The sequence below is a fragment of the Scylla paramamosain genome, chromosome 29 (assembly GCF_035594125.1).
Source record: "Scylla paramamosain isolate STU-SP2022 chromosome 29, ASM3559412v1, whole genome shotgun sequence".
In the NCBI taxonomy this organism is placed as follows: Eukaryota; Metazoa; Arthropoda; class Malacostraca; order Decapoda; family Portunidae; genus Scylla; species Scylla paramamosain.
In genome coordinates this window covers 16212875-16236838 of record NC_087179.1, presented here as the reverse complement: position 1 = coordinate 16236838, position 23964 = coordinate 16212875, and the positions used below count along the sequence as shown (strand labels likewise).

The 23964-nt window shown below is 42.1% G+C and overlaps 2 protein-coding genes across 5 annotated transcripts in view; one reads left to right on the top strand and one right to left on the bottom strand.

Moving 5' to 3' along the window:
- The window catches only part of LOC135115647 (protein furry-like), a 99106-nt gene extending 85529 nt beyond the window's left edge, over positions 1–13577 (top strand). Inside the window, exons 47-58 of the mRNA XM_064032570.1 lie at positions 249–323; positions 4522–4545; positions 8083–8268; positions 8691–9115; positions 9470–9668; positions 9946–10050; positions 10402–10551; positions 10870–11058; positions 11345–11479; positions 11661–11837; positions 12202–12355; positions 13153–13577. Of these exons, the coding sequence (XP_063888640.1) occupies positions 249–323; positions 4522–4545; positions 8083–8268; positions 8691–9115; positions 9470–9668; positions 9946–10050; positions 10402–10551; positions 10870–11058; positions 11345–11479; positions 11661–11837; positions 12202–12355; positions 13153–13313 (1980 nt within the window). The 3' untranslated portion in view covers positions 13314–13577. The remainder of the gene's footprint in view (positions 1–248; positions 324–4521; positions 4546–8082; positions 8269–8690; positions 9116–9469; positions 9669–9945; positions 10051–10401; positions 10552–10869; positions 11059–11344; positions 11480–11660; positions 11838–12201; positions 12356–13152) is intronic.
- On the bottom strand, positions 11242–22784 carry LOC135115748 (uncharacterized). 4 transcript variants are annotated; one of them, XM_064032705.1, is made up of 17 exons: positions 21869–22552; positions 20636–20831; positions 19578–19713; positions 19246–19441; positions 18892–19099; positions 18650–18766; positions 18391–18494; positions 18124–18251; positions 17283–17661; positions 16604–16870; positions 15490–16353; positions 14910–15150; positions 14338–14551; positions 14042–14168; positions 13665–13898; positions 12156–13552; positions 11242–11831 (listed from the first exon to the last, which is right to left on the bottom strand). In XM_064032705.1, exons 1-15 carry the CDS (start codon positions 21869–21871, stop codon positions 13689–13691), a joined length of 3390 nt encoding a protein of 1129 aa, XP_063888775.1. In that variant the 5' UTR covers positions 21872–22552; the 3' UTR covers positions 11242–11831; positions 12156–13552; positions 13665–13688. The 4 variants fall into 4 exon arrangements, with proteins under 4 accessions (XP_063888775.1, XP_063888776.1, XP_063888777.1 ...); XM_064032706.1 differs by lacking the exon at positions 21869–22552 and adding an exon at positions 22631–22784 and having other exon boundaries at positions 12156–13898; XM_064032707.1 differs by lacking the exon at positions 21869–22552 and adding an exon at positions 22631–22716 and having other exon boundaries at positions 12156–13898; positions 18892–19083.
- Positions 22785–23964: the final 1180 nt, after the last annotated feature.

The following is a 23964-nucleotide window of genomic DNA, read 5'->3' as shown; positions in this document are numbered from 1 at the left end:
CCTTGTATTCATTTTTTGTTCAGTTTATAGTCATGAAATTCAGTGGACTTTGTGACATCACTACTTGGAACAGCTGTACATACACAATATTTTAAAGCACTCCATCTTTCACTGTGGCTCACATTCCTTAAAAAAATATATATGACAAAAAAGTTAACTTCATCATTAACATGCAGCAAATGTCTTTTATTGCAGCCACACCTTCATTGCTTTTCTTTATCTTCCCTTCCCTTCTTCCCTCTGAGCAGGCCAGAGTGAGGGAAGCCCTGGTGAACCTGCTCAACACCTGTGGGCAGCGGGTGGGTCTGCCCAAGTCACCCTCGGTAAGTCCAGCAAAGGACAGTAGCTCATCATCAGCTGTATTGTTTAAGCACTATCTATTGATTTACTGGTGTGGTGCATTTATTTGACTATTAATCTAATAATTTATTTATTTATTTACTTTATTTATTTATTTATGTTTATTTATTTATTAATTATTTATCTACTTATTTTTCACATGACATTTTCAAAGGTCTTGAACTCTGGTCAGGGTGGATTTGCATCTTGAAAATTTTATGTTCTTAAGAGTTTTTGAGATACATATTCACTTGTTTTATTGATTAATTTCTATATATATATCTTTTACTGTTTACATACCAGTACTTCCTGACCTTTTTAACAAATTATCATTTTGTTTTTGTCTTGAAATATTTGAATTTTAAGGGAAGCTTTTTAAGTTTATATTTTGTCACATGAGGATGTTTATTTATTTATTTATTTTTATTTTTTTATTTATTTATTTATTTATTTATTTATTTATTTTATTTATTTTTTTTGTAAACAGCTTGATTTTTTTTTTTTTTCTTCTTTTTTTTTGAATGATGGTAATGACTTGTGGCCAGTGTGTAGTCATTGTCACCGCTCTTGTGTGTGTATGTTTGCTGCTGTTGTTGTTGAGTCAGGTGTGGGTGGAGAGTTGAGTCAGTTACTGAGTTATCAAGAGTCATTTTAGAATCCTTGATATGAGTCAGTTGTTGAATCACCTGTAGAGTCATCATGTATCTTAAATATGTCACTTGGTGTTGTTAGTCAGTCACTACAGCATGAGTTATCATGTGCCACAAGTAATGAGTCACTCCAGAAGTCAGCCGTACCATCTGTGAGTCAGTGAGTTATGAAGAATCTAGAAATTCAGGTAGTCCATGAGTCAGCCATTGAAAGGTTGAGACCTTAGCTTGTCATCCGTTGCCAAAGAACTGTCCGGTAGAGAGACAACATGACATCTTGAGTTACAATACCATGGAGTCGGTGAGAAGTTCTCAGTCACTCCTCAGAATTCAGCAAGTGATAAGATGTGTAATTAGCCAGAACTGCCTGTTGAGTTTGAGTAATTCCTAAAAAAAATTACCACCACTGCTTCTACTACTACTTCTACTACTACTACTATTTTTGCTACTACTACTTCTATTACTACTACTGCTACTACTACTACTACTACTACTACTACTACTTCTACTACTACTTCTACTACTACTACTACTACTACTACTACTAAAAAGAATAACTAAAAAGTGGTTATATTAGAGAGAGAGTTAATGAGATGTGAGTCCTGAGAATTCATTGGGTGACCAGGTTTACACAGACAGCAACATATGAGTGACTGTAGTAGAGGATCAGTTTTTACTCAACATACATGTTGCCATGTAGTGAGTGGCTAGATGGAGTCATTCTTAAGGAACTGCTGTAAAGAAGACACTACTAAATGTGGCTATCAGAAAGTTAGTTTTTATCTTAATTTAGTTTACTGGCTTATCGCAGAAACTAGCCATTACAATTGACTTACACACACAGGTGGAATAGTGAACATTAATTGAAGTTATCTTAGGTAAACTCTAGTGCCAAGACAGGCAGTTACCCACACATCACAGGTTCCTGTGTGTGTGTGTGTGTGTGTGTGTGCGTGTGTGTGTGCATGGCGTGATTACAGATAACAGTGACATTTCAGCTAATCAGTTTTTTGTACATTTCATAACTGTTTGGCCTCAATAATAATGATGATAATAGTAATAATAGTTATAACAACAACAATAATAATGATAATAATTATTATAATGATGGTAATTGTAACAATGATAGTAAACATAATGCATAACAAGAATAGTAATAGAACAGTATTACAATAATGATTTGAATAACAACAGAGAGAGAGAACTGAGTCAGATCTTTCCACTTCACTGTAGTGTGTAAGTGTGAATGTCTACTAGCATAAGTGTATTTTTAAAGCATTCATTTTTAATCTTGAAGTATCTTGTGTGTGTACAGCCTTCTGATTCTCTGTGTGTGGATTTAACCCCACTCTGTATGCTCCTTTGCCTCCCTTTCATAATGACCAGCTGTGTACATTGATGTCTACTAATAGGGATATTTGTAGAATGTGTAGCTGTACATGTGTATAACATTTAGTAGTCTTTGTACATATATATGTAGCTACTAATCTTTGGGTGCTGAGCTCAGCCTGCCACTGCTGACCTTGCACCACCCAGGCCACTCAGCATGACAGGACTCAGGCACAGGACTGGCACAGCATTGCCTTCAAGTGACGGCAGCAGGAATTGTTTGCTAGAGCTTTCAGCCAGTGTTGTGTCTGCCTCTGTTGATGCTGGTAGAGACTTGTGTACAGCTGTGCATCAGTAGAGACTTGTTTGAAGGTGTGGCACTGAAAGTCTTACCGAAAGAAAAGAAAGCAGCGTTGGAAATGAATACTATTGGATAATTTTCTAGGTACCTCACTAGGGAGAAATGTATAATTTGTAACTAACCATTGTAATGCAGGGCAGACTTGTGGAAGACAGGACAGAAGGAAAAAACGAATCTAAAATAAGGAAAGCATGAATTTAAGAGAAAAAGAATTGCTGTGCCAAACCTGACCTTCAGAAAAATTCCCGAAAGCTAAGTGGTTTGGTATGAGGTATTGGCGTTGTGTCCTTGCTACCAGCGTGTCACCCTACCATGCTGAGGTGCCCTGGGTGGCTGTGGATGGATGGTCAGTGCAGCAAGAAGGCAGAGTGTGCATGCCCCCTGCCCCCAACCCCTCCCCTCCCTCCCACTCCTTGACTCCCATGGTAAATCATACTAACCTGCATGTTCCCCTAACACCCACCAGCCCCCCCAAGCAGTCCCAGTGCCCCCCGTGTCCCAGCATGTGGGGCCTGTGTGCGTGTCAGGTGCCAGGTGTACATGTGTGCGTGTCCAGGGCTCCTGTGAGAGATGGTGTACATGTAGTGAAGGAAGAGTGGCCAGTGACAGTGATGAGTTTTGAAACACACCAGAACATTTTATTTTTTTAGTGTTTAGAATGGGAAAAGTATATTAGGTGTAAACAGTGCTCATTTTCATTATAGCTTATGAATGGTAGTGGAGGTCTTGCATCATGATTGGATTACAGGAAGAGCCTCTTTAGTCTGAGTTGTGCTGCATTTTCTGAGTACACTTTCCTGAAAAAAACACCACACAGGCCCCTTCCTTTGTTTCAAGTGCTGCTGGGGGCTGAGTCCAGCACTGCATCCTGAACTGTGATAGAGTAATGCAGCTCATTAACTCAATCCAAATTTTCAGCCACAGAATTAAATTTACCAGAGGGAGAATTATATATCATGTAGACTGATCAAAATAATGAGGGAGGTAATTATTTTAGCTGCAAGGTGTAGAGAAGGTTTGTCAGTAGACAATGAGTAATAGTTATTGAGATGTAAGGGAGTGTTGGTCATAGAAATAGATAGTTTGAGAATTAGAGAGGGTATAGGGATAAGTGGTTGAGGCTGAAGAGCAGAGATAGTCCATAGAAAGCACTGAGAGAGATTTGAGTCATGGTCATGAGTGGACTGATCAGTATGGTAGGGTGATACAGTAAAAAGTGGAAGATGTATGTCGAGGTTGAGAGGAGGGGAAGTGGAGGGATCAAGAATAGGAATGAGTAGAAGGTTAGAGGGACACTGATGCAAATCTGGTATGTGGTAACATTTTATGAGAAGTAGTGTGATGCATGAGTTGCCACACAAACTGTAGGAGTATTGTGAGGACTTATTTCAGAGTAGGATAAATAGAACATTAATTGATCATTCTGATCCTAAACAGTAATTTCCAGGACACCCATTGTTATTATGGAAATAGTAAACATTGTATAGGAGCAGGAATTGAGTAGAAGTACAGTAGTACAAGGGATGGAGTGACATAGATTTAATGGAAGGAGAGGAAGTAAAGAAATATGAAGAGTGGAGTAACATAAATTGAATAGAAGAACTAGTACAAGGTTGAAGTGCACTTACAGGGAGTAAGAGGTGGAGTAACACTGGGTGGAGTGGAAGTAGAGGTGGTTGAGTGGTAATAATAAGTAGTAGGGGTGGAGTGGGAATAACAGAGTGACCCCTGCCTCTGTCATCCCCAGGGGTCATCCCAGGGGAGGGGTGGGGGGGGGCATGCCTTGCTACATTAACCTGTGGTCTTTGGTGTCTCTCTGTTCCATGGTCTTGGGGTGGGTAGCAGCAGGAGCCGCCCGCCAGCAAGGTAACTCTCTCTCTCTCTCTCTCTCTCTCTCTCTCTCTCTCTCTCTCTCTCTCTCTCTCTCTCTCTCTCTCTCTCTCTCTCTCTCTCTCTCTCTCTCTCTCTCTCCTCTTCTCTTCTCTTCTCTTCTCTTCTCTTCTCTTCTCTTCTCTTCTCTTCTCTCTCTCTCTCTCTCTCTCTCTCTCTCTCTCTCTCTCTCTCTCTCTCTCTCTCTCTCTCTCTCTCTCTCTCTCTCTCTCTCTCTCATGACCAACACCACCAACTCCTTACAAATTCCACCACTTCTTTTTCACATCACATTTCAATTTTCTTTCCATGTATATTATCTCTGTTTACACCACCACCACCACCAGTGCAATCACCACCACCACCACTAACACTGCACCCACCACCGCTGCCATCACCACTATCACTACCACTGCCACCACCACCATTATCATCACTACCACCACCACCACCACACTTGCACAAAGGCTAATGAGACTTTATGATTTCTTATATATTTACATTTGGCCCAATACGTAATAAGATGCACTGCTTATTTTGTTATTATTTCATTTTATTAGCAAGCTGCATGCTGTCAAAATTCTAAATTGCATTATCATAGAAAACTAGAACAAAATTACATAGAGAAATTTTGTTTTTCTTCCCTCAGGCAAATATGATGCTATTTTGTGTAGGTATTTGTGTGTCTGCTTCAGTACACTAGCAACAGAATTAGCCCTCACCAAAGGTGCAAAACAACAAAAAATAATATTAAATAAATGGAAGAAAAAAATGTAACTTCCTTGGAATGTTTTTCTATAAACAAAAGAGAAAAGAAAATATAAGAAGCAAAGCATGAAAAAAATTCATCAGAACACTTCAATGCAAGAAGAAAATGAGAAAAATTTAAGAGCTAAATATAGGTAAATAACACTGATCTCTTTTGGAACACTTTACTGCAATAAAGCTGTTAAGAAAAACAAAATGTCATGCGTGCAGATCTTAATATAAATGAAGGAGACCGGTCCTTGCAGAGTCTCATTGCCTGACTCATTCACAGCCTGAGTGACATTGATGCATCAGCGTGTTGAAGATACACAAATCACAAATACGTATATTATTAAACTTTCACCTTCACACTTTTCTTTCATTCTGTCTCTCTGGCTTTTCTTTTTTTCCCAGTTTTCTCTTCCTTTTCTTCCTATTCTCAGTTCTTTCTTCCCTTCCATTGCAGGTACCCACTACTTTTTTTCTGCTGTTACTTTTTTCCTCCCTTCCATTTGTTCTGTCTCACAAACTTTTCTTTTCGTACACTGAAGCTTTCCCTCGGAGACGCACCTTGAGGTAAATTTCATGGTGTGCAGCTTCTCATCTCTGCATTTATTTTCCTCTCCTCTTTCCCTGTGCTTTATTTATATATTTTTCTTATTTAGAATTTCTGGTGGGAGTTCTCACTCTCTCTCTCTGACACTAGTATAAGAAAAAATTTTCTTATCTTTTTGTCTCACTTTTCCAAAAACTAATACAAATCTTGATTTTTGTTTACATCTAGTACTTTGAAAATCACATCATACATTTTCTTCCTCTACTAATATCATTGAATATTTGCTGACAGTTTCACAAGAGATGTTCAGTTGGTGTGATTGTTCTCATTATTTATGTCCCCAGTTCCTGCTATGCATTGTATTTTAACATACCTAGATTTGCACAATGCTGCCCGCCCCTATCCTGACTTTTTCAGGAGTTATTGTATCAAAACCCTGTAACCACATCCTAACTGCAGAAACTTTGTAGCTGCCCTGACTTTTTTTTTTTTTTTTTTTTTCTTTTTCCCTCTCTAGTTGTCAGTAGTAAGATTATTCTGCTTTCTTCTTTTTCTTTTCCCTTGACAAATTTGCTGCTAGTTGCTTGAAGGTTTGTGTAGGTAGTGTGGCCATGGCATGTGTGCTTGTCTGGAGTGCTGTAGTGAGTATGGCTTGTTGCTTGCTCGTTTGCTTTGGGGACCCACCCTTATGTGTGTGTGTGTGTGTGTGTGTGTGTGTGTGTGTGTGAGAGAGAGAGAGAGAAAGAGAGAGAGAGAGAGAGAGAGAGAGAGAGAGAGAGAGAGAGAAAATTTGTGATGAAGTTGCTTAGCTTTATCATCTTGAAGCATCTTAGTTCCTTTTTATCTGCCTTCCCACCCTTCCCATTGCTGTGTGTGTGTGTGTGTGTGTGTGTGTGTGTGTGTGTGTGTGTGTGTGTGTGTGTGTGTGTGTGTGTGTGTGTGTGTGAGATTTGCTTTACTTGAATGCATCACAAAACTCTGAGGTCAGCCCACATTGAGATTGGACAGCAACTTGATTTCAACTTTCATATCACCAGTTTATGTACAACGATTTTTTACAGTACTGAGAATTATCATCAAAATTGAACTCTTGTATAACACAGTATGTTCATCCAGTAGCACACCTTGCAGATCTTACCTTTACCTCACTGTTATGCTTGCACCTCGCCAGCCACTAGCTTCAGTGTCCCATATGTATACTGTTAAGACTGTCATTTCAATTAAGCTGATTTTCAGTGAGGGTTGGCATTCAGTGTTGCAACACCAAATGAATTGTAGTCTGTTGCAAGAACTTGTGGTGGTTTGCACAGAGCCCCCAGTGGCTGTGGTGGTGCTAGGTCTCACTAACTCAGATGAAACTGGTTGATGTGTGAGTGCCTCCTGAAGGTGTGCAAGTCCCCCACACAGGCCCAGGCTGAGAGCACCTTGACTACCAAGCCATCCACCCTACATGTGTTGCACTTGACTCATAGTGGTGACAGTCACTGTGTTTTTAAAAACTGTCTGTTTAGTCACCACTGCTAGGCCAGTGCCCTGAGGGGTCAGAAAGGATGTGATGGCATGGCATCAAGGCACTATATATATATATATATATATATATATATATATATATATATATATATATATATATATATATATATATATATATATATATATATATATATATATATATGGTGGTCAGGTTGTCAGTTGTAAGTACCTGTTCTGAGAAAAATAACTCATTGCACTTTAAGAGCTTCAAAGATTTCTTTTTGTGCTGAATGGATTCTGGAAGTGAGGCGTAATTCTGGGTATAATTAGAAATCATTCTCTCTTGTTTTCAATATTTAAGTGGTGCTAACTATCAAAACTTTTGTTGAGAATTGGAAGTTTTTTTTCTTTTCTTTCATTAATACTAATGATAGCTACCTGTTGAAAGGAAACTTATTTATCAGTATCACAATCACCACTAATATGCAGCGGTTATTATAATAATAATAATAATAATAATAATAATAATAATAATAATAATAATAATAATAACAATAACAATTCACAGCCTACAACAAGCATATGAACTTAGAAATTGGTTCAGACAGGAAAAGAGAAAGATGAAAAAAAATAATAAATAAATAAATGGCAAATACTGCTTAGAATGCCCCTCCCTTCAACACCACCAGCACCACCACTACCAACAATCTAACACTTACTTTTTCTCCACCCCTCCTTCCCTTCGCCACACTCGTCTGCAGGTTATCTTCAGTCAAAGTTCAGAATTGGAGCGGCAGTCGTCCATGGCCTCATCAACGGAGGAGGTCTCTGTGGCACCGGGTGACACCAACAATGACCGCACAGCCGACGACATGACCTCCTCAGAGAAGCAGTTTGCCGTCTTCAAGGACTTTGACTTCCTGGAGTATGAGCTGGAGAGTCAAGGGGTGAGTTTACCTCTTAGTTTTTTCACTTTCCTCTTGTCTTCTGTCAGACTTTCTCTTTAGGGTGAGTTTACCACCAAGATTTTCACTTTCCTCTTGTCTTTTATCAGATGTTCCCTGGGTGTGGCACTCAGCTCATAGAAGGGTTTTTTTTTTTATTTATTTATTTATTTTTTATAGTGATAGTGCTTCCTCTCTTTGCCCTCTTATGGCCCAGCCTGGTGGTACATGAGCTTGTAACACCAAAATTTGGTCAATACCTAGTTGTTAGTAAAGTTTTATCATCTTGTTTTATTGTTAAAGTAGTTCATGTTTCAGGAGTTAGCTGTTTGCATCAGTGGAAGAGAGACAGAAAGAGAGAGAGCATTCCATTATCCGTATCTGCCAGCACTGCACTTTCTTGACTCTTCCTTATCTGTTAACAGGAGGAGAGTGTGGACAACTTCAACCTATGGGGAGTGAGACGACGCTCACCAAGCAACCTGGAGGAAGGGGATATCTCAAGCCACCTGGAGGATGCCCAGAGCACTGATCTGATCTCCTCCCATGCCAAGAAGGTTACGCCTCCTGCTGACAATGAGTGGTGGGAAGAAGAAGGCTCTGTCTCTCCTGTGGATGACCCGAGTCTTGGCGGCAGTGAGCGTTCCAGTGGATCCCGCCACTCATCCTCCTCCACTTCCCTTCACCGGCACTCTCACCACCACACCCTTCATCACCTCCACCACCATCACCACCACCATCAGCCCCCTGCAGTGTCCACAGCAGCCTCAACATCTGTGTCGGCACCAACATCCAAGTTGACACTTGACACCAGTGTGCGCCGCCCTGCCTCGCCGACCTCCATATCAGAGTGAGTTATTGGTGTCTCTCACTTGCTTCCTGCCCACTTCTCTGTTACAACTTTGTCATCTACTTTTACTGAATACTCTCCTTGTAATGTATGATGAGAGACAGGACAATGCAGGGAACTGAATAAGCATGTAATAATAAAAGAAAGGAGTTATGAGTAAATATGAAAGCCTCATTCAGTACAGGTACTTATTGTTCTAGTGCCACATCTAAGTTTCACTACAGTGAACAAAGGAACATAAAATGAAACAAAAAATTAGATCAGAAAACTCAGTCTGAGAGCTAATAAAATATAAAATAAGCCTTTACATCATCATCTGTATATTTTTTCTAAGCATTCCCTTTTTCTCCCCAGTGAAAGCAGTGATGGTGACCTTGGGGACATGACTCCCTGCAATGCATCGCCAAGCATCACTGCCATGCTTTTCCGCCCCATCCGCCAACCAAATGACCTGGAGGACACCTGGCGTTCACACCTCCTCTCCCTCATTGCCACAGACGCCCCCATTGTGCAGCCTAACCGCACCTGCATCCTTTTTAGCACTGTGTTTTCTGTGAGTGTGCCATGTGTCCTGTAACTGCTGTGAACTATGGGTGATACAGTACTTAGTGCATAGACTATTGGGAGAAAATAGTTGTATTTATATTAAGGACATATATTTCATGTGTGGAAATTCTTCCCTGAGAATTTCATCCTGAATTATTCCCACCATTAATAAATTCTATTGAAAATAAGCCAGTTTACCTTGGAAGAAATAATTTTTGGGTTAAATTTAAGAGGAATTTATAGTATATGGCATCAGGTGACAGAGGCAATTATTGTCTGTACAGGAGAGTGTCATGAAGTTCAGTGAGTTGATTGGGGAGAGCATTCAGTACCTTGGCGAGGGCGGGGAAATGAACCACATCTACGTCTCCTTCCTGCCACACATGGAGGTAAGTTATTGTGTGGATATTTCTTGCTTATTTATTTTTTACTCTGTCCTGTACTTGGGGATGTAGTTTTCACTGTTCTTTGAATTCAAGTTGTTTTCACCTTCCTTTATTCTAGTTTCAGTGACTATTTTGGCTTTTTATTTTGGAATTGCAGTATTTATTCTATTCTTTATACTGGAGTTATAGTATTGTTTTATCTTCTGTCTGTTGCTATCCTTTCAAATTCTCCTCTGTAGCTGTTTTTTTTATACCTCCTGTCAACTTTTTTATGTATATTTTCATTGTATATAGAGAATATTAATTTCTCTTTACATTCCTTCACATCTTGTATTGTTCCTTCTCCTCTGGCAGGGTGTGGCAGGGACAGCTCCCCTCCCATATGTGTTTGTGGATTCAATGCTGCTGACCTCAACACAACTCACACCTCGCTTCCGATCCACTTTCATTGCCCTCCATGAGCATCTCGACACCTACCTGGACAAGCGGGACAGTGCCAACAGGGTGAGTTCTTGTGATCTATAAGTTAATCCCTTAGTTTTTGTATCTGTAGTTTTGTCACATTCAGTTCAGTTGTCACATTCTCATTTCTTCTAATGTCTTTTATTTTGTGTAATGAATCAATCTGAAGGCCTTCCCTCCTCATAGAATGGTGCTACTTTGTCTCTGGATAGTTTGCAGTTTTTGCGGAGATTTTACAAGCATCAAACTTGTTACATACTTATCTACTTTGAATCATGTGTTAATGATCCAGAAACATGGTTGTGCAACTGTTTAATCATAGTTTGATGCTCAGTATTCATTCCACATCTCCACCTCCAGTGTCTGGACAGCATAAAGTCAACAGTGAAGCTACAGAACCTTGGAGAGAGTCTTCCCGAGTTGTGTCCAGATGAGCAGCATACAGACCTGTGCCGTTGTCTGTACAAGCTACACTTCCAGCTGTCCCTCCTGTATGACACCTATGCCAAGCTACTGCTTGTGATGCTGCAGGCTGCCCATGCCACACAGGTCAGTCTTGGCAGTTCTAGAGGAGCACACACACAGGCACTAAGGGCCTTTGAAAGGTCTTCAAACTATAATTGAATAAGCAGATACTTTCAAATCTGTTCTTGAGGATGTCAGTGTCCATTAATGATTATTTAATGTAAAGTCTGCATACATTTAAGAAAGGATACAAGTAAAACTACGTAACTGTTTTGAATACATATATTAACATCTGGTCTAAAAATCAACATTTTCAAGTTAAAATTATTCATATGAGCAAATTCTTGACTAACATTAAGTTATGATGCAGGCAAGTGATCACAGTGTTGAACTCAGCACCCTTCAAGGTAAGCTAGTCACTGCAGCAGAACAACTGGACTCCACACCACCCACCACCCCCACACGTAGCACTCATTCCCTGCCACCTGAGAGGGAATTGCCTGAGGCAAGTTTTGTGTGTTGTTTGGAGGCTGACTTGTTATTTCAGTAATCTTATATCAGAGCCTTTGGACAACTACTTTCCTTTAGAATCAGCCATCTCCATGGCCCATGTCTTAAGGAAACTGAATGGTGGTAATGCAGATACCATGGTGGTTTCCTTTTCAATCTTATTTTCATTGCTCCAGGGTGAGGAGGGTGAATGTGAGAGTGTAGGAGGTGAGGAGAGTGAAGGTGGCAGTGCCTGTGAAAGCAGTCTTGGCCGTACTGAGGGAGGCTCACCGGTCAGCTCCTCTTCTTTAGGCTCCCAGTCCTTGGAGCTTCCTGTGGTACCACCAGCCTCCCAGCCTGAAGCAGAGCTGCAGGTGAGTCATGGTTAGCATAAAGCTCTCTCAGCCTCTCAAGCAGAAAAAATGCCTGTGCTGGTTTATTTGGTAGGTTTACACTAAACAAATATTATGAAAAGGTGAGTGTTAGCATTTCAGAGAAAGAGGAAAAAATTTTTGAGAGGCTGTGGTGAGTGACTGTGGTTTATAAGTAATATCATGGGTGAACATACTGTGCATCTGTAGGCTGTGGAGAGAGAGAGAGAGAGAGAGAGAGAGAGAGAGAGAGAGAGAGAGAGAGAGAGAGAGAGAGAGAGAGAGAGAGAGAGAGAGAGAGAGAGAGAACAAAATACATACTGTATTAGTGATTTTCCCTGATGAACAACCATCACTGGTGTAACAGCTGCTGCAGCTGGTGGCTGATCAGCGATGGGTTGGAGCGCTGCAGTTTGTACGACAGCATCGGGCGCTGTGGCCAAGAGAAGCGTCCTCAGCTCATGATGACATCACCATCATCCTCAACACCTACTGCACCTATTTGGCTGATAAGAAGCCAGGTGAGTCTTTGTGTCAGTCTTTTTGCTCTGTAATTTTGCTTCATTGTGGAAGTCATGATGACTTGGGCTGTTTTCACACAATCCACTTTTGTGGTCAGTGGTGACCACAAAAAATAAATAAATAAATAAGTAAAAGTCAAATATGGCACACACACACCTCACACGAGCCACTTTTTTGTGGCAGCCACAAAAAAAGTGGCGAATTGTGGCAGGCAGAGCCATTTTTCAGACCACACCACTGTGGCCAGCCACAGTGGCCAGTGATAGAAATTATTTCAAATGGCAGCATACACACGAACCACTATTTGTGGCTGCCACCCTGCCTCCTGCTGCTTTTGCACTGTCTTGTCCTGTCTGTCACAGCATGTAGTACTCCTTTCTATGAGTGGGAAGAATACCTAAAGAGTTGTTTGACTGTGAAACGTTGATCGCAGAAGATGAGAAGAGTTCAGCATTTTGTGATATGAATATGAAAGAATAGTAACAAGAATACTAAAGAAAATAATGTGTAAAATGCTCCACACAATAGTCTGTTATAACTATGGTGTGCACCATAGTTATAACCAAGCACTTTCTGCACTTTTTCCACTTCATCTCCACAAAGAGAGCACAGACAGCTACTATTTCCTTGAAATCCAATTCACCACTTTTTTGTGGCTGACACAAAAAAGTAGCCCATGTGAATGGACCCACAGAGATGTATGTGTTCTATTATATTTGACTATTTTTTGTTGTTACCACTGACCACAAAAAGTGGCTTGTATGAATGTAACTTAGTCTGGCCATTTTGTCCTCAGGAATGATTGCAGTCTGTGGGACAGAGGGAGAGCTGCAGGATACAATTTCCAGGCTCATGGACATCAACATGTCTGCCCACTCGGCCCTGCGAGTGATTGAACAGACTCCACACCAGGTGCGGGATTCACTGGATTCTGTCATCCGCAAGACAGAATGTTAGTGTCCCACCAAGCCTTGCCCTACCCAGTCTGGCTTGGCCCGCCCTGGCTCTTAGTAATGGCAGGGCACCGTGCTTCTTAAGTCTTCGTGCATAATATCAGCTTTCTTATGTAATGAGTGTTGTCCTGCGTGGCAGTATTACTGGCAGTGTTGTCAGACAGCTTTTTGTGATGTATCTGGGTTGGGGCCACAACACCCCATAGCCCATTTAGTCAATTCACAATCTCTCAGTGTACGTTGCTGCAATACAAGAAGCATAACAGTGTTCGGTGAGTTTCATTCTTCAAAAGTCGGATATTTCATTTACATTAAGAGTGAACGTGATTTATGTCATATGAAAGAAAGCACCTGCCTGGACAGCTCCAGCTCTATAGTGCTAACTATCCTCTTCATCCTCAAAAACATGTTGAGACAGAATTTTTCCCTTCAATGAGGTGGCCAGGACTCCATTTTTGCCAAACACACTGGATTCCACACCGGTCTTGCTGATGGCCATAACAGGATGCAAGGCAGAGCGTAGAGACCAATACAGTCCGGGAAACAGGACTTCCTGCTGGGCCAACACCTGCTTCACCCGCTGCCGCTCCTGTCCGCATACAGATGCCACATTATACATAATTTCTTCTATATAGTTTATTCATTGTCAAACTAGTTACTTTACCTGAAGAGTGACAAGACATTAATATTGTGAGCCCATTATCAGACTTTTATACACACACAGTATCTCACCTTAGGGGCCTCAAAGCATGCTGGACAGTTCTCAGGAATAACAGGAAGTTTCTGGGACTCAGCAAAGTTCCTCAGGTCCTTCTCCCTCACATACACAAATGGCCGAATCACCCTCAAGTCACCCTCTCTGTGGGCAGGAACAAATCATGTTTAATAAAACACTATAAAAGTAATTACCTTACACAAACAGAAATTGTCTCATTTCCATAAGTGAAACAAAGATGGCCAAACAGAAACAGCTGGCAAATTAAATAAACAAAGAACAGAACACAAACAATACTAGAACTTGATATTACTTGACAGTGTAGTGAGCCTTCATAGTGCGCAGGCGACCATTGTGAAAGATGGACATCATGAAGCTCTCAGCCAAGTCATCCAGGTGCTGCCCAAACGCCAACACGTTGCAGTTGTTCCGTCGTGCTGCTGCATACAGCCGCCCACGCTTCATTCTCGAACAGAAGCTACAGATGGAGTTGAGGTTCTGTTGTTCTGCTGCCTGACCAAGAATGTCTGGGATAGAGTAGAGAAAAAAAGTATCAATATTATGTAGACATACAGTCACAGTTTCCTGCTGATACAGAAACAAGGGCTTGAGTCTGTACACAAGTCATGGCACAAAATACAATCTTAATCATCACAGCACTTCCATTCACATTCATGTAGAAAAGTATTAGATATTAAGGCAAGTATACTGAATCAATCTGTGTAGATGAAGACCACAAGTGTAGTACTCCTAGAACACACTCACAAACACAAATATATTCCTTACTTAACAGTGCTATGGTGCCATGTGGCCTCTGATGTCTGGCACTTTTTTTTTATGAATTTCACTCACTCATTCACTCACAAAGGTAGTAATCTGGCCCACCTTGTTGCTCAAAAAAGTATGGCACTCCCAAACTGGCCAGGTAAGGGATGAGTGGCCGAGGGTCATAGGCAGCACTCATGGGATCAACAGTTGCAGCGGCAAGGGTGAAGGTAACTTTTCTGGCACGGGCATAAAACTGGTACTGACGCAGTGTGTGCAGGAGGGAGAGAGAATCCTTGCCCCCCGAGAGGCAGACCATTACACAATCACCATCACGGATCATGTCAAATTCAGTAAGTGCCTGGAGGAATGATATGGATTATAGAAGGGATGCCAAGGCTAAGATCTGAATGCTAAGACTAAGGGAGGCCAAAAGACTTGAATAATTAGGATGAAGTTATGACATGAGTAATCTGGAACCAAAATTTTACCACTTAGTAAGTTTATAGAGAACTTGTAACTGAAACCTGACCACATAACACCTTTTAATTTTTTTTTTTTTTTCAAGTAATATAAAAGTGATTATTCCTATAATTTTCCCTCTATATCAATAAATTTAAAGATTACAGACACTCATAGTTTCTTTTTATATAGCCACAACGCAACTTGGCATTACACATGCAGTACAGCTATAACTCACCTCCACTGTGGGGTTGAAAATGTTCTTTGGAGGAGCATGCCACTTGGCTGCCTCTTGGATGGTTCCTTGTACAACTTCCTTACTAGCACCCTGACCCCCACTCCTCCTCACCAGGCACTTCAGACCTTCACATGCCACCACCCCTGAGTCACCTTCACTTGCACATGACTGGTTCGTCTCGTTACATTGGTCTCCATTTGTTACTGCCGAGTCAGAGAAATTATGTGGAGATTCTGCAGACTGGCTCTCCTCTTCCTCTCCTTTATTCTTTGACTGAGTTTGTCTGGTGTGTGTATTTTCTGGGTCAGTCTTTTTATCACTTTCTCTATTTCTGTTTTCTGAGTGTGTGTTTTGTGTCTGATTTCTGTCTGTTTCATTTGAACTGTTACTGCTCTCCTGTTTGTTAGCTTTATTTGAATGAGTGTTCTTCCTTCTCTCTCCTATGACAAGCCTATCCAAGCTAATTTCTTCACTAGTTCTACATTTCTCTATACTTTCTGCTTCTCTTGCACTAGTTACATTATTAAAATTAAATTTATTGCTTGCCGTCCTTGCATTTCCCTCTTCTCTTCTTTCTTGTCGTTGGTCTCTTTCTCTCATCTCAGGTCTCTCTGTTTCACTTAGTCTCTTGAACTTCCAGTTTTCCTCCTTTGCTTCCCAAACAAAATTTGGACGGCTCTTCAACTCTACAGGAGACAAGGGATAATGTACAGGGGTGAAGGGTGCCTCAGGGTAGTGATTTGAGGAACTGTGAACTCCTAAAAGGAGAGTTTTGGCTTCACTTGGAAGGAGGAACCAGCGTAGTGCTGCAGCTTCACCTTGGAAGAGGATAGTGTCATCTGGTAGCTGGCGGCGCTGTGAGGCCTAAAGGAGAAAGATGGAAGATGTAAAATGAATGGCTTCTCTTTTCTTTCTTTCACTCACATACCTGTAAATCTTGGCACTGTGAAACATTAGAGACAGATGGAAGGATATATCATGGAAACCAAGACAGTTCTCTCTCTCTTTCATATAAAAACCTAGGAAATGTAAGACAACACAAGAAAGAAGGAATACATAAGGAAAACATGAACCACAACTTTCTCCTCCCCTCTACATTCAAGAAGTTGCTCACCTTGGCTGCCTTACTGAAAATTTCCTGTGCCTTCTCCAGACACTGTGAGTAGTCTGGTGGTGAATCCTGCTGGTCAGGTGGAAAGCTCTTGCTTGGGTAGGTGAAAGTGCCCCCTTGATATGAGACATTACCAAGCCACTGACGGCCTTTGAAAACAAGATTAGTGTGGTGCTTCCATTCTCCAGTCTCTGGATTGAGGATGTACTGGGGAAGGAGCTGCCAGGCATTGCGACACACCTCAGCCACTGCTCTAATCACAAAATCCACCTGCAAGGACAAGGAATGTTTGTTGCATGAGTGTATGAGAAATGCAAGTTAGAAGATAGAGAGATAAGATGAATGAAAGAAAATAAGCAGAGTACAATGAGCTGCGGGCAAAGAGTGCAGGTGACATTCAATTTATGCATTCAAAGTACAAAAATCTAAATTTTGTAAATATAAATTGAACAAAAATGCTTCAAATATGCATTAAATTGAAAAAACAAAGCACAGATCCCATGTTTTACTGATTTATTTTACTTAAGTTACTATTAGCAGTATGTGAAATATTAATCATGCACATTCCTTGCATAGATTAAGAATCTACTATAACAATGTGAAAGAATATCAGTCAGGGACTGCTAAGAGTGATAGAAGACCAAGTATCATATAACAGCAGAACACCTTGCCTTCAACACACCTGCTCAGGACTGGCGGTGTATGACAGGTTGAGGCGCACAAAGCCTGGCCTCAACACCTCTAGGTCGCTGTGTTCCTGGCGCCGCCGCAGGTGTGTCCGGTCAAGGCGTGGGTCCTCCAGCAGCAGGGACTCATAACGCTGGGCAAGGGGTTCAGAGAGGCCAAGCAAATCTTGAGCATAGGGGCCGGCACATGCACAACCCCCCCGTGCCTGGATGCCATACAAGTCATTGAGAATGGCACACACAAAGTTGTGGTGAAGTAGTAGACCAGATGGAGGATGTCGTACCACGAAGGAGAGCATAGGCAGGCGGCCAGGGCTAGAGAGGTTACCCAGCGCCTCCAGCTCATCCACACTGCTAGCCAGCTTCTCCAGCACCCTGTAGCAAAATATCTTTTCATACCTTAACACACACATCGCAGAAATACATAAGAAGTCTTCTACATGCAACATAAACCAACATGAAGTTAATAGAAAAGGTTTTTCTCCTTCAAAAAAGTAATCTTGTGCAAAAAACAGTTTTTCAGTATAACAGCAATGAATAAAAATGCATGTTAGCTTAGGATGTAATGAACATAAATTCTTAAGCAGATTGCATGTAAATTTACAAAAATATAAGGGATGTGAATCATGAGTAATAATGAATGGAGATGATCAAATATGACAATACAGTCTTGTTGTGTGAAAATGGTAATTCATAATGGGTTATTAACTAACTTTAAAATACTTTCTTCATAAAACTGCCTTCCCAAGGCTGGGGCACATTTTCCATAATGCAACTCTTTATTACACCATCCCACCCACCAAGCAACCATTACTCCTCCCCAAGCCTCCACAGTACCTGGCAAGGTGGGCATTGCAGTCAGTGATGAAGGAGGGAGTGATGGCAGATGTAAGCTGCATCACCAACCCTGCCCTCACAGCCTCCACTATAGCTGGCGTCCCTCCTTCCTCCCTCGTCTCCACATCCTAGCAATTGACAATAATAGTAATAGTAGTAATAACGATGAAAACATTTTTAAGAGATGTTTCATTCATTCCTGTTGTATTTCTTGTCTGCTTCTCCTCCTCCTCCTCTTCCTCCTCAATGCCTCCAAGCAGTGCCCACCTGGAGGTATCGGTGGGAGTCCCTGGAGACAAAGAACACTGAACCACCACCACAAACTTCAGGATCACGCCGCCGGAACAAGCTTTCCTTTGCCACCAACACACCTACACAGAAAGCAGTTCAGTAAATTTCTGGTGATGGACATTTCCTAATTTTGAAGCCAAAGCAATTTTCCAGGTAAATTTTGGTGCATTTCGAAGTAGGTGATTTTTGGTCTTGTCACTGTTCTAACATGAAAAGAATGTCACAAACTACTCACCAGGTGTCTGCACTCCACCCACAAATTTGTGCATAGAGAAGAACATTGCATCCTTGTGTGCGTGGCCAAGACTGTCCCCAGGCACTGTGGGGTTCATCCTCAGTGGTATGTAGGGTGCTGTTTTATGATGGAAGGCAAAGGAAAGATATGGCAGTCACAAAAGAGATTTACAGAACTGCTTGCTTTCACCATTTCCTTCAGCACAAAACCTAATAAACAAGACATAAAACCATCTTTCTTACCAGCAGTAGCATAATCCCAGAATGCTAGTGCACCAAAGCGATGGAGCAGCTGAGTCACTGTTATGTCATCCACCACAGTCCCCGTCACATTGCTGGCAGCAGCGAAGCACCCAATCATCTGTCGCGACCCGCCCTGATGCTGGGCCAGGGTCTCCTCCAGATGCTGGATATCCAAGGTCCCATCTGCTGTCTCTTGAATACGAATAACCTGTGTGGGTTTGAATATGTCTGGGTTGTAACTAAACCTTAAAAAGATAATCTTCTCACCTAACTAGCCTAGCTTCCTTTTGCTCCCTTCACTTAAATAAATTCCTAAAAATTCAGATGAAGAAGAAGGAGGCATGCAAGTAGTACCTTGGCCCCAAGCTCCCGCCATGGCAGGAGGGAAGAGTGGTGGGCAAAGGGTCCCACCACCACCACAGGAGGGGAGTCAAGTGCCAGGCCGTGGATCAGCTTGTGCAGTGCTCCTGTGGCTCCACTGCCCACAAACACCACACGGTCGTACTCAGAGGCTTGTGTGGCGTTGCGGATGATGTCACGTGCCTCATGTCTGTGTGGGATGAGATGTGAGATAAAAAGAAAATAAATAATAAATAAAAAAAAAAGTATGCAATAAATATATAACAGATAACCTGAATGCAAAGTGCAGAATTAAAGAACAAGTAACAAAGTATCCAGTGAGGAACCTGAACAGTGTGGTCTGCAGGGCAGTGACAGAGGCAGTGGTGTGTGTGGAGCCATATTGGGGCAGCACCTCATCCCGAATGTAGTCTTCAATGAAGGTAAGGGAGCGGCCTGAAGCAGTGTAGTCACAGTACACCACTGGGGGAAACAGGCTTGGGATTAGATTAGATTTGACTTCCCCACCTTAAAACCCTGCTTTCCCACTAGGTTCCTATGCTTGTTGGGGATAGAGAAGTAGAAAAGAAGATAAGATGTATTGGATTAAACTGCAATTTTACTGGTTAAGATAGTGTAGTGGTGGATATGGGGGGCAGAACCCTGCAATTAACAAGGTTAGTGACTTCAAAGGGTTAGGATAGCATAGCAGGGGGTATGGGTGGGGGCAGATATACCCTGCTTGCTGACTACTGTTTAGTGATTTGGTACTCATGGAGAATTGTGGTCCAGGGCTGGCTGGACCTGCAGCCTGTCAGTATGAGTTGCTAGTTATGCATTTCTGTAGGAGTGTTACAATGTTGGGCAAGCGAGGATGCTACCATGCTGGGTGGCAGGGTCTACCAGCTAATGCAGCTATACACACCATCTTTTTATCTATTTATTTACTTATTTACTTCATTTATCTATTTTATTCTCACTAGCAAAGTAGAAGTGATCATATCTCTCGCCTGAAGAAAGAGAGAATGGTATGCATTTCCTTTGACACACACACACACACACACACAATGCCCATCTCATGATGTAAGAATGATCATACAGCACCACACACACAAAACGCCCATCTCACGATGTAAAAGTGGTCATACAGCAGAGTTCTTTCTCCTCAGACTTTTGAGGTTTCCAAAATTTGGCCTATTTTGGCCTTTCCCACCCTGAAACCCCACTTTCCCACCAGAAGCTTGCTTGTCCTGGAAAGAGGCAGCAGTAGAAGATATAAACTGCTAATGGTAAGATTTACTCTGTGTTAGAAGACTACAATCATCAGTATCAGTCAAGCTTTTGGATATTCTGACTCAGGAACATGCATTACATATTTTTTGGTTCCCTGGCAAGATCAGCTTACCTCTGCGGGGGCCAAATGGCGATGAGAAAGTAGCATCAGCACCTATGATATTTTTGGCCACATACTTCACTAACTCCTCAGGCCTCGTGTTTTTCTCTGTCCCTCCAGGCACCTCCCCATCTTGCCCTCCCTGGCCAGAGAAATCATAAAACTTGCGGTGGGCTCCAGGTCTTGCCATGACTGCAGTGGTTCCTGTCTAGAAACAAGTTCAAACAATCAGCAAAATGAAAATATTGCATTTATATTTGGTTCATGGTCAACTGCTGCACCACAACATGGTTAATTATTGCTAAAATTTTCATGGCCATTGTGCTGTTGCCCGGGGGCATTTTGTGATTCATCATTAACTTCTTGTGACCTCTTCTGCTTTGTTACATCATAGGTTCTCCTTCCCTTCAGTGTTCCACTCTGGTCCTTTTGCTACCTACAGAAGGAGAGCAGAGAGCACAGTACAGGGAACAAAACTATACACCTAAAATGGCTTGTTTTTTCCATGCCTGTACCAGGAACTCTTTCCTCACTCATACTATCCTCACTTTTTCTCTCTCCCTCTTCCCTTGATACAGGCTTAGCACCATGAGGATTCCACCATCCTCCTCCTCTAGCCTCTTATGCCACCGTCACCCACCACTCAGTCCCATGCTCTGTGATCTTCACTGGTAAGATACCACCTTTACTGTGTCCTAGTCTGCCTTCCATATCCCTCGTTAACTTGATTTCCTCTATACTCCTACCTTCCTTTACCCTCATAATCACCCCCATCCCCCTTCCCTTCCTATCTCCTTCATGCCTACCTCTTCCTAAGGCTACCCAACCTCCTTCACTCCACTCAATGGCATCATGCCACCCTGTCTCACCTACTCCTATCACATCATAATCCCTCCCTTCTATGAATAACCTCCACTTAACCTTGCTCCAGCCATTCATATTCAGGAAGGCAAGCAGCATCTCTTCTCTCTGTGCCCTATCCTATTCCTGCCTGGCATCCTCCCAGTGCTGGCCCCACTCTACCACATTCCAAGCTACCCATACCTTCCCTATGTTGGATGTGTGGATGCTGTCTGGTGGCCACACCTATCTCTAATCCATCTTCTCCCACAACTGCAGCCCATCACACTCCCATTCTTCTAACTTCCCTATGCATCTCCTCTTCTGGCCAAATTGTCAACCCTCCTTATCCTGCTTCATGGGGATGCACATCACTAAGGGCCTCTTGTTTATCTTCTCACTCACCATGTGAACTATCTCCTACATCCACCAGAGTGTCTCCTTTTCTTCTATCTTCTCCAAACCATTCCCTCCTCCCTCAGTCACCACCAGGTCCTCAGGCTCCATCTTCCTGAGGTGCTCCTTCACTATCTCGTGGATGACCCTGCTGTTGGCCATTATCTTATATCCACCTCTTGACAGGACATATATCTCCTTAATTACTCCTCGCATGAGACTATCTCTGAAGATCCATACTGTCCTTGTCCTCGGCCTGACAATGACCCTCTGCTCCCTTCGGTTGCTGTCCTTGTCCTCTTCATCTGTCCTAATCTCCTCAGTCCTGCTCACCTTTACCCGTTCCTGCTTGATCCTTCCCTCCAGTCTTCTTACATTGTGATCATGTGGTTCCTTTGACTGATCATTTACTTCGGTGGAGGGCCTATGTCATTGAATCTTCCACCTCTTTAACTTGACCCACCTCCTCCCCTATGGCAGACCTAGCCTTACTCCCTGGAGTGTCCTCCCTATCCGTCTCGGAGCCCTCCCCTTCACTCCTCACAGTGAGGGACTCCCATTCCCCCTTCACCCTCGAGAAACACCCACTGGACAGGAACAGAAGGTTTATGTTCTTGAGAATCCTATCCCCTGCTCCCTTTAACCTCACACTCAAACATAAACAATTTCACATTTCACATAATTCAAACATAACCTTTCACATGCTACTCCTCTGCACTGACACGTTACTTCCTTCCTGCACTTCTCGCAGTCAATGTCAAACATGCTTACCCAAAATGGAGCTACCACACAATCCACACACTCCAATAACTTTAAAAATGTTCGAGCTGCCGCTTAGTTCTCACCGCGACGCCATGACATTAAGATCGCGCACGACTGCACGTGTATCGTGTGGCTTGATCTTGATGCTACAGGTGGCTCGGAATGACGGCATCACCCCTGAATGAACCATAGACCTTTGTATCGCCAGCTCCTATAGGAAAAACGGCAAACAGAAAACAGACAGCATCTTTCACACCATTAATTTCTACATTTGGCACGCCACATTTTCTCCAGGAACTCCTTCACGGTCTCAATCATCTTTTCATTCGCCTATCCACAGTACCAACCATTCCCTTCCTGTCTTCTCCACTCTGAGATGCCCCAATTCCCTCAGCACTACTTAAATCATCTTATCTCCATACTTCACACACTCCGGCACCATATGCTTCACCGTCTCATCCTCTCTTATGTCATACACATCTGGCACACTTAGCTGCCGGACTATATGTAACTCCATGAATTCACATCCATACAGTGCGCTCTCGCTCAAAGATCTTTACCCAGGCTTCCCTCATACCACTTTTCATACATTGGGGCCTCTTTCAATGTTATCCCAAAGGACACTCTTGTTCCATCTTACTCTTCCATTCACTGACCCACACGTTTTACTACTCTATCTCACCTTTTCCATTTTCTTACATCCCATTCTAAACCCTCTTCATATCTAACAGTCACTCATACTCCAGTCACGCTCAATGGCTCCCCTCAAACTGCTGAAAAGCCCAAAACCAAAACACCATTTTAACCCACTTCCTCCTTAACCTGTTAATTTTAACATTCCATACACACATTCTTCTCACTATTAATCTTGTATCACTTATCCGCTCTAATCTAACTTTGTGGTTAAACAACTAAGGCATCCTGTCAACCACTTCCCCTCCATTTTGATACTTCATAAGATATCTATCTCATCTGACCCTGCTGCCTTCACACTCTTCTGCTTTTTCACACACTTCACTTCCTCCCTGCTGATTCTTTCATTCAACTCATCAGCATCCTTCCTATTCATTGCCACATATCTTTCTCTCATATCAATTAGCTCACTTACACTACCAATCTCTTCCACACACAAACACACACACAAATATATAACACAAATGAGATGTCTAGAATTGAAGGGGCTTCCCCACCAAATCATACTTTTTAGTTATTGGCCATGAAGAAAGTCATCACATAGAAAAAATACTGTACCTGTATAAAGTTTATTGCTTTTAAAATATCTGTATGTATTTTATTCTTTTTATTTTACTATTTTCTACATTTTTGCTCCTGGCTCTTCCTCC